At 45.1% G+C, this 10,404-nt stretch overlaps 1 protein-coding gene across 1 annotated transcript in view; it reads left to right on the top strand.

Moving 5' to 3' along the window:
• Positions 1-10,404, top strand: part of LOC109296326 (NADH-cytochrome b5 reductase 3) — a 54,527-nt gene that overhangs the window by 3,169 nt on the left and 40,954 nt on the right. The window contains exon 2 of the mRNA XM_019515723.1: positions 1,218-1,349. Within this exon, the coding sequence (XP_019371268.1) occupies positions 1,218-1,349 (132 nt within the window). The remainder of the gene's footprint in view (positions 1-1,217; positions 1,350-10,404) is intronic.

Raw genomic sequence — 10,404 nt, 5'->3', positions numbered from 1 at the left:
CTTTATTCCCCCCCCCCCCCCCCCCCAGCAAACCCCTATCTTTTATCACATTTGCAGTTATTCAGTGTTCTTCCTGGAGCTGCTGTATTCTAACTGTCTTGTAGCAACAATTAAATCTTATCTTCAGTTCTACCGGAAACAGATATGTGTGGGACTTTCAGATAAAGATATTAATATATTTTAATTCTGTAGAGAAAAATTTGGAAAGAAAAGGATAAAGCTGCTTTCCCCCCACCCCCCATTTTGTTAACAGACATGACAGCATACTTGAAATGATCTAATATCAATAGTAGTATGGTGGCAGGTCCAGTTACCTTCTGACAGGTTGCTCTGCTATCCAGTAGCTGTATCATGTTTAAAGGAGTATGGCTCTTAAAGGGCGGATCACATCATTCTTTAATGAAGTGAAAATGGGAAATGACCAGTCGTGTCTTGAATGCTGTCAGTGAGTAGCAATGTGAAAATGCAACATGTAAAACTAAAGAAAAAGTCTTACTTTTGGAGTTCTTGTTTCTGCTTTCTTCCCCAGGGGAAGAAAGTCTAGGAAATTCACAAGGAGATCTCCATGTTCTTTCTGTTCCTCAAAGATCTTACAGAGGATATAATTCAATTCTATACATGGAACTTACTGCTGTCCAGAAAGCTTATAAAAGGTTTAAGAGTCATATGTCATACTTGTGTGGACCTGCAAAAGTACTCTGCAGAGGTGTATGCCACCCCTGACATGACTAAATGATAGCATTGAAAATAAGAGGCAGAATATTTTCATCTACCCAGGTGTCTAGATTTGCATAATCACTAGCACACAAGTATGAAGAAAGCAAAATATAGTACAACTTCATTATAATAAACCCCATTCGTAACCCCATCGGCAGAAACCAGTTTTTTTCATTATTATGATGCAGCACACTTGACTAACCCTATTAAAACAAATGCCCCCTCCTAACAAAACTATTCTCACAGTCTTGCGGGGCTCTGTTACGATGAGGTTTTACTGTATTGTGTGTCCAAACAGTGAATGCCATGTTATTTGTGTGCCGAGTCTACCATCTGGGCATTTACAACAGCTGCAAAATATGCACATTTTCTGTATGCCGATGCTGTAAGTATGCAAAAAAATATTCTTTTTCCATGGATTATTTGATATGGCCCTCACCATAGTATTACTTCACTTTTAACCAAACAGTAGCATTGACCATCTTCCTGTGTTATTGCAGCTGGGAGGTATTGTGATTTATCCAGTATGGCTAGTTTATACCTTCATCATGCGGCTCTTCAGGAAACCCCATCCAGCAATTACCTTGCAAGACCCTGAAGTGAAATATGCATTAAGACTGATTGACAAGGAGGTAAGTAAATGCAACACTGAGGACCTTGACAGTGTTCCATATAGCATCTAATAGTCGTATCATTCTAAAACTTGCATAATGTCATAAGAATATCATGTCCTATTGGGAAATTGTAGAAGTTAAGTTCTCTCAGAAAGCTGTGAATGCTGATACTTAAATTAAGCAAAGATTGTAAATACTCTTTAGGTAGGTTAGCTGAGGGTTATGATGCACATTCTTATAAACGTGATGCCACCTAACTTTTCTAAATTCTATTCTTTACTGCTTTGTTTTCACCTGTGGTGTGTTACAGTGGGAAACACTTGTTTAGATATGAATAATTTACAGTAGTCATTTGTCACTGGTGGGCCATACTGTGAAGCATGTCCCTGAATTCCTAAAATCCGCAGGATTAGAAATGGTTACAAAATAAACAAAATAAAGAATGCTAGTGTAGCTGCTTATGCATAACCTGCTATGTAGGAGCTGCAGAAAGGGTTGTTGCTGGCCATCACTGCTGTTGGATATCCATGCTTGAATGCATTATGGAGAGGTGTTAAGTGTTGTGATCCCACATGGTGCTGAAGTCTTTTCCATTCATCTTGGTAAACGTGGATGATGCTCAGCACCTCTTGGGAGTAGCTTATCCCAGACTTCCACAGGATCAAACCTTAAAAGGAAAACACATTACTTCTTTGGGAACTGAACGTTTGAAAACCTGGACGTGTTGGTTTCAAAATGCCTCATGGGTATTGTCATTACAGGCCTACAGCAGGATTTATGTCCCATGACACTGGAATCATGCAGCTGTTGTGATGCATTGCCTCACACCACAGTTTTGGTGAGGAGCTAAACTTTCCATGGAGGGATGCCTTATGAGCAGCTCTTTAGTCACAGTGCAGATCCTATTTTTGAAGCTGGGAGTGTCAAATATTTCTCAAGAAACATGTTTGGAAGCAAAAGATACTTTGGAAAACACACTGGCTTTAAACTCATTTTAGCAAGAATCAGTTTATTAAAGAGTGATATTCGTATTTACTTTCCAGTGTTGCCAAACCCCTGCCCCCACCTTTTTTTTTTAACATTAAACACTTATTTTAAAATGCATTAAAAAGTTACAGTGAGTGAAAACTGGAGGGGAGAAACTGGAGGGGAAACCAGCACGGGTTCGTAGCAGGTAGATCATGCCTGACTAATCTAGTCTCTTTTTATGACCGGGTTACAAAACACCTGGACGCAGGAGTAGGGGTAGATATCATTTACTTAGACTTCAGGAAGGCCTTCAATACGGTATCTCACCCCATACTGGTGAACAAATTAAGAGGCTGTGACTTGGATGATTACACAGCCCGGTGGGTAGCAAAATTAGCTAGAGGGTCATACCCAGAGAGTGGTGGTGGATGGGTTGGTATCAACCTGGAACGATGTGGGCGGTGGGGTCCCACAGGGCTCGGTCCTTGGATTGATACTCTTCAATGTCTTCATCAGTGACTTGGACAAGGGAGTGAAGCGTACTCTGTCCAAGTTTGCGGATGATACAAAACTGTGAGGAGAAGTTGACGCACCGGAGGGCAGGGAACAACTACAGGCAGACCTGGACAGGTTGGACAAATGGGCTGAAAACAATAGAATGCAATTTAACAAGGAGAAATGCAAAGTGCTGTACCTAGAGAGGAAACATGTCCAGCGTACCTGCTGTGTAGGAAATGACCTGCTTGGTAGCATGGAAGCGGAAAGGGATCTCGAAGTCCTAGTGTTCTCCAAGTTGAACATGAGTCGTCAGTGTGATGAAATCATCAGCAAAGCTAACTGCACTTTATCATGCATCAGCAGATGCATGATAAACAGAACCAAGGAGGTGATACTTCCCCTGAGCACTGGTCAGACCGCAGTTGGAATACATGCAGTTTTGGGTGCCACACTTCAAGAGGGATGTGGATAACCTGGAGAGGGTCCGGAGAAGGGCCACTCGTATGGTTAAGAGCTTGCAGGCCAAGCCCTACAAGGAGAGACTAAGGCACCTGGACCTCTTCAGCCTCTGCAAGAGAAGGTTGAGAGGCGACCTTGTGGCTGCCTATAAGTTCACCATGGGGGCACAGAAGGGAATTGGTGGGGCTCTGCTCACCAAGGCACCCCTGGGGCTCACAAGAAGTAATGGCCATAAGCTAGCAGAGAGCAGATTTAGACTGGGCATTAGGAAGAACTTCACAGTTAGAGTGGCCAAAATCTGGAATGGGCTCCCAAGGGAGGTGGTGCTCTCCCCTACGTTGGGTGTCTTCAAGAGGAGGTTAGATAGGCATCTGGCTGGGGACTGAACCCAGTGCGCTTTCCTGCCTATGCAGGGGGTTGGACTCAATGATCTATTGAGGTCCCTTCCGACCCTAACATCTATGAATCTGTGAACGTAAGGTTTTAGACTAAAAATATCCATCACCATCTGTAAACATTTCAGTCACCTGGATTACAGTTGGCCTTTAGTTAGTAGATGCGGCTCATTCTGTTAGAAATGTTGCTTCCTAAAGCTTATATCCTAGTGGGAGAAAAACTGGCTAGAAAGATTTCTCCATGTACATTCATCGTCACTACTGTCCTCTCAGAGATCAAACTCCCAACTCCACCCACAACATAGCCTGGCCTAAATAAGTGGCTAGTCATATTAGATGCAGATGTTCACTACTTGAGAATCTCTCTTCTTTTTAGCTTTCTAAGATTTGTTAATGAAATTGCTACTGTTGTCATAATTGGCTTCACTGTTTCCACTCCCTTGAAGCAAAAAATGGCAGTAAATACCGGTGCCCTAGAGCTGAGGTTTTAGGCTGCCCAAGGACACCACTGCATTTGTGTACATTCCATTTGCATTTAGAAAGTTGTTCTTTGTAAACACACAGCCTAGAGACAGTATGGGTATTGTTTTTTCTTAATGCGAGTTTGTGTGCAAGTCAGCCCTACTGGAGAAATACCAGCTCATGCAAGATGATGCATCTTTTTGCCCTGCCCTCTGTCCTGCATCTCAGCCCCTGCTACCATGGTTACTGTCACAATGAGGGGTATTTTCCAGCTGAAGTAAAAGCTAGTAATGCTACCTGATTGTGCGAATTAGCAAGCACTAGTTCCCAGATCTTGTGTGATGTGCTTTAACATCATTGTGCAGGGAATGTAAAAGCTCCAAATCTGCTTTCCAGTGTCTAACAGCAAAAGAAGCTGCCAATATTCCATTAAGCAAGCTAGGCAACTAACTATAATCATCTTGTGCTTTATTTAAAAATAAATAACCCTGGGGCTGAGAATACATATAATGTTTTTGGATGACATGGGTAGATAACATGGTGCATTGCAATGGCACCAACAAATGAAGTTGTTGCATGCAGGGCTTCAGGCAAAATAAAAGGGGCGGGGGGGCTCCAGTTTTGTAGGTGAATTGCTTTCAGGAGGAAGTTGTGCACATGCTTTTGTTATATACCTTATTACCTACAACTTAAAGCAGAACTTTGTGATGGTGGAAGAGTGAAAAACCCAGGCCTTCTCAGCACTACAAAGGATGCAGAAGAGGGAGCTCTTAGTGTAAATAGACCAAATGGGTAGCTGAAACAAACTATGTTATAGCCAGGTCTTAACAACTTGACAACACCCAGGCTCAATCATTAAATTTGTAGAGCCAGGCCCAGGCATAGTATTATGCATTTAGAATTGGAAACATTTAGTGTCTTTGGAAGTAACCTCTTAGGATGTATTAAAATTCTCTGATTTGGACATCCTTTGACCTTTCTTCCAGTGGAGGTAGGCAGAGATGACCGTAGCAGAGTGCGGGGCCCGAGGCAAATCAGCTTTTGTAGGGCCGGTGGGGGGGGCAAGCAGCCAGACGCGAAGCCAGCCTGGCTCCATGGGGTCCCCCAAAGCATGGGGCCTGGGGCAGTCACCCCAATTCACACCCCACCCCGGGACAGCCCTGGAGGTAAGTGTGTGGAGAAAAGGCAACTTAAGTAATGTGTTACGTTGACTGTTTCATTCTTTCTGGAAGCCCTGAAAAACTGATCTTAAATTTTCACACCATTTAAAATCTGGCTAAGCAGTTTGTAATTCCTTAGCCCTTATGAACTACACCCCTGATATTCTGTTGCTAGAACTTTCCTACTAAATCAACAGTGAGTAATTTGGCTACACTTCTTGATTAGTATTAACAGTCATGTACTGCAAGTATTCCTAAGTAGCTGCATGTGTAGATAAGCACTGTTTTTGGCTAGATCGCTTCCTGGGACTCATCTCTTGTAGGAATCAGTTTCTTACTCTGCAATTATCCAATTTCCTCAAATGGATCCTCAAGTTAGTCATAGGAACTTTACAAGGGGCCTCCTGGACTATCAAGTCCAATTCCTCTTCCTTGCAACTCATCATTTACCTATTGAATGCCCAAATTGCCACTTCAATCCCTTACACAAAGCACAATACCCAGAACACCCTAAGTTTGCTTCGCAGTTCAAGGTAGGGGAGAGGAGGGAATTACCAGTGCCCTGCCACTGAAGCAACAGGGAAGTTGTGCTGCTGCTACTTGTTCCCCTGGGAACGCCTGTGTCGCATGCGCTCTGGCATGCAGCAGGTTACCCCGGATGGGGTAGGGGAGGCTGGAGTCAGCACCTTTTCTGGCCCCTACAACCTTACCCAGGGTTCTGGGGGCCAAGGAAGCTGCAGCTGGGAGTCTGCCAGCAGCTGGAGTGCGGGTCCAACCAGCCAGACTCTGGTTTTGGGTGGCACATGCTGCTGCCACATGTGCCGCCTCACTTTTTTTCCCATGCTGGTTTTTTTGACCCCAGGATCTCCCAGGGTCAAAAAAGACCTCTGTGCTACAAGGTAGCAGCATGAAGAACACCTGAATGTGTGTTGTGTGGCATTGCAGACCACATACTGCACAGCTGTGCTCATCTGGACATGGCCCTAGAGCCCAGATTGGTCAACTAGTATGACCCTTAATGGAAGAGCAAAACACTATAACCACTATAACTATTGAGTTTTCTAAGTACCTCCAGGAGCATGAGCACACGCCAGTCTGAACCCTCTTTCTTTCCCCACCCCCACCAGCTCTTGCTGTACCCAGTGTCCCAGTCCTTCACAGGAAAATGAGTATTTTCCCTCCCCTGCCCATAAGCAGCCAGTAGCACTTTTAAATGGGAGAGGAAGATTCCTTCCTGGTCCTTACTGACAACCAGCAAAACCCCTGAATCATGGGATTACTAGACACCTACCAAGTAACAAAAGAATTGCTTCTGTAGCCCAGCATAAGAACTGCATATACATGACTCCACATATTTCACCTACAGGTTGTTGAGCCAGAACACCATCTCATCATACCAGCCACTTCCATAGATTTACCCAGTTCAGTCTAGAGGCAATTTGGATTCTTTGCTCCCACTATTTGGCTCTGAAGATCATTCCAAAACTGTTCTTCTCTGATAGTTTGATATCTTCAGGTTATCCACAAGCCAGTATTTGTTTTTGAGCCTAAAACAGTGCCCTCTTTTTTTGACATTCACCCCATGAATGTATCTATAAGGGGTGATGATATCCTCTCCCAGTCTCCATTTTGCTAAGCTAAATATGTCAAGCTTCTTTAATCTTCTTTCATAAGAAAAGGCCTCCATTCATTGATCCCATTTTAGAGACATTTTCTTTGAATTTGTTTCAGTTTAAGGGTTTTTTTTAACATTGGAGACCAGCACTGCACACAGTATCTTAAATGGCATGAAGAACTATATATGGAAATTATAAGTACTAGATATGGATTGTTTGTGTAAGGGCTAAAAAGTAATTGATAGCCTTAGAGTTCAGTGTCTCTTTAGTACTACTGTTTTTTCCCATTTTACACCTTTTCCAGATTACTGACTTGATCCAATTTATGACTGTAACTTTAAGCAGTACAAGAAATGACTCTTACTTTCTTTCTGCAAAGAACACTTCGTTAAGATGACAGCTTGAATAGAAAAAAGTGCTTAAAAGTACACCGTTCCCTTGAAAAGTTACTCTAAAGTCACTGCAAAGATCTGAAGCTAGCAACAGTTTTAATCTGTTGTTTTGGGGTTTTTTTTCCTTTTATGGCTCTTTCGTATTGCAATTAAGGGAACTTCTACCTACATTATCTTTAAAACCACTGGGCTGACAAAGGAGACCAATTTGATATTCCCTAATCCCTTTTCATATGTCTACTGGTATCCCTATCAGTCATCTTCTAAATTAGAATTAACTAATTAATCTACTGATTGTGATTATTTCTGAGACTTCTGGCATCCTGTTTTCCCTTTTATCTAATTTTAAAAGTACAAATGAACTGTTTAGATTGCTCTTATGCCAAACATTCCAAAAGGTAGAATATTACAAAGTTACTGCGCAGTCTAACTTGCAAATAATTCTTCATTGAGCTTTGCTGTTAATGTTTTAAACTTAAATCTCAGAGGCTTCTCTGTGGGTGAGTCTACACGACATGCTTTGTTGCCACAGCAACAAGCTACAATATAGCTCATTGCCTTGGCGACATAGCATCAGCAGGCACAAACTGTGACGTAATGTAGCATCTGAAAATAACCATACAGCACTGGGACTACATAGTAGGGCTGCATGAAGCTTTGGATCGCACTTCGGATCTGGGGCCACTTCAGATGCTTTGGCGTCCGAAGCAGCATGCCTGGATTCAAGCCCGGGCTCAGTTAAGCTGTCCGAAGTGGTTCGGAGCTTCGAAAATGCTTCAGATGCTGAAACTGAAAGTTAGAAGAGGGAGGGAGAGTGGGAGGACGGGAGGGGGAGCACTGGGGAAGACTGATGTGTAGGTGGCCAATGAGAAGGATTTCTCCCTGGCTGCCTTTCCAATGACAGTGTCTGTGGGGAGGGACTAGAAACAGCATAAAAGCCTCTGTTTGGAGGTATGCTGTGCCTTTTCCCAGCTTCAGCTTGTTTGCTATACTCAGTAGTTGAACTTGTCTGCTCCTTTTTCTTGTTAGAAAGGATTGGGTAGGAATTAGCTTATCTTAGCTTAGCTATTCTATTCAATTACTATTACTATTCAATTAATTTCTTTGAATTTATATTTGCTCTTTTTTTTCTTTTTGGAAACTGAAAAAAGAAAGCTGTGTTTTCCCTGCCAGTGTGATCCATCATTGCAGGGAAGCACACAGATTGCACACACACACGCACACACACACTATAAAAGAAAATCAGATATTTATAGGAGAAGACAGATAGACAGACAGCACACAGTTTTTACCTAACTCTTAACACTGAAGCAAACGATCAGAGAAGAGGCCAGTGCATGCATGCATGCAACAGAGGGAATAAAACACACAATACAAAAGGATTGACGCGCACACACAGACCTTTTGCAGCACAGGAAAGATCAATATGAAACGTGCTGGAAAGGCAGGTGCCAGGTCTTCGGGCAGGGGAGGGAGAGGGGGTAGGGGGAAAGCTAGAGCTGCAAGCCCCTCCCTACCCCCATCCTCTCTCTTCCCAAGCAGCCATGACATCAATGCTGCCAGTGGAAACCAGGAAGTGGGAGCAGTGTCTGCACCTGACACCCCTGCACCAGCACCACCTATGCTCAGTCCAGAAATGGGCACCAGCAGTGGAATCGCTGCCTCCTCCACCCCAATTTCATCTCTCAGCATGAGTCTTCCACTGCCAGAGGAGGAGCTGGACCTGGAACCAGGGATGCTGAGCATACTGGCTCAAGCAGTTCTGGGGACTGAGGGGGAATCAGAGTTTATGCTCTACACCCCTCAAATTTCCCTTAGACCTAGGTCTCCCCTGAAAAGCAGCACCTCTGAGGAGGCTGAGGTTGTGGAGGGAAGTGGCTCAGCTGAGGCAGCTCCTCCTACTGTTGAGCCTCAGCCTTCTGAGGAGTGGGATAAGGCAGGATCCTCGCCCTCAACCCAGAAGTGGGGGAGTAGTGGAGTGTGAGATCATTTTGAGGTGGCAAATGATCCCAGGTTTGCCATCTGCCAGCACTGCTGAAGGCGCATGAGCCGTGGCAAGGATGTGAGACACTTTTCCACCACGGCGATGCTGCTGCATCTGAGGAAGCAGCACCCCTTTCTCCTTCTTCCTGCTCAGCCTGGCACCAGTGCAAGTTTGCTGAAAGGGAAGTCCCACGCTCGCTCCAAAGCCCCCTTCTGCCAAAGCAGAGGCAGGCCACCCTGGACCAGTGGGGGAAAGGTGAACAGAAAGGGGGGGCGCATTCCCAAGGCGAGCGAGATCACCCGGAGCATTGGGAGGATGCTTGCTCTGGATAGGCAGCCGTTCTCCCTAGTTGAGCAGCCAGGGTTCAGACAGATCGTAGCATTTCTGGCCCCATTTTACAAAGTGCCCGCGTGCACCACCTTTAGCAGGACGGTGGTGCCTCCCTGTATGAGGCATGCAGGGAGTACTTGAGGGAGGAGCTGTGCAAGGCAGGGCCGCAGGTAGTCTTACACTTCACCTCCGACATCTGGAGCAGCCAGGGTGGCAATCACACCTATCTCTCCCTCACAGGACACTGGTGCGATCAGTCAGGCCATCGGTGGGCTCTACTGCAAGCCAAGGTGCTGGATGAGTCCCACGCGGCAAGGGAGATCATGGGGGCCATAAACTGCATGGTGCGGGGGTGGCTCGCTGGGCAGGCCAAGGTCACCCGCGGGTTCATGGTCACCGACAACAGGGCCAATATGGTGAAGGCTGACTGTGATGCCAACTTTGTTGGCATCCACTGTGTGGCACGCAGGCTGCACCTAATAGGGATGCCTTAGAGGGGGATAGGGCTGGTGGTGATGGCGCTGCTACCACTATTGCTACAAGTCAGCAGATTTCGAAATGCAGGAAGGTGAATGGCTACTTCCACCACAGCATCAAGGCAGGCAAGATGCTGCAGGAGAAACAGGCAGAGCTGAGCATCCCGCAGCACAAAATAGTGCAGGATGTGGAGACTCGGTGGAACTCTACATACCTGATGCTCCAAAGGTTGGTGGAGCAACAGAAGACCATCCATGAGATGGTCTTGCTTAGGGAGATTGGGATCGGCAGCCCCCTGAGCAGAGCTGAGTGGGGTACCATCTCCCAGAAC

This window comes from Gavialis gangeticus, unplaced genomic scaffold, assembly GCF_001723915.1.
Source record: "Gavialis gangeticus isolate Ggan-Ray unplaced genomic scaffold, GavGan_comp1, whole genome shotgun sequence".
Taxonomy (NCBI): domain Eukaryota; kingdom Metazoa; phylum Chordata; order Crocodylia; family Gavialidae; genus Gavialis; species Gavialis gangeticus.
The sequence above is the reverse complement of the archived record's forward strand: the minus strand, read 5'-3'. Positions and strand labels throughout refer to the sequence as shown.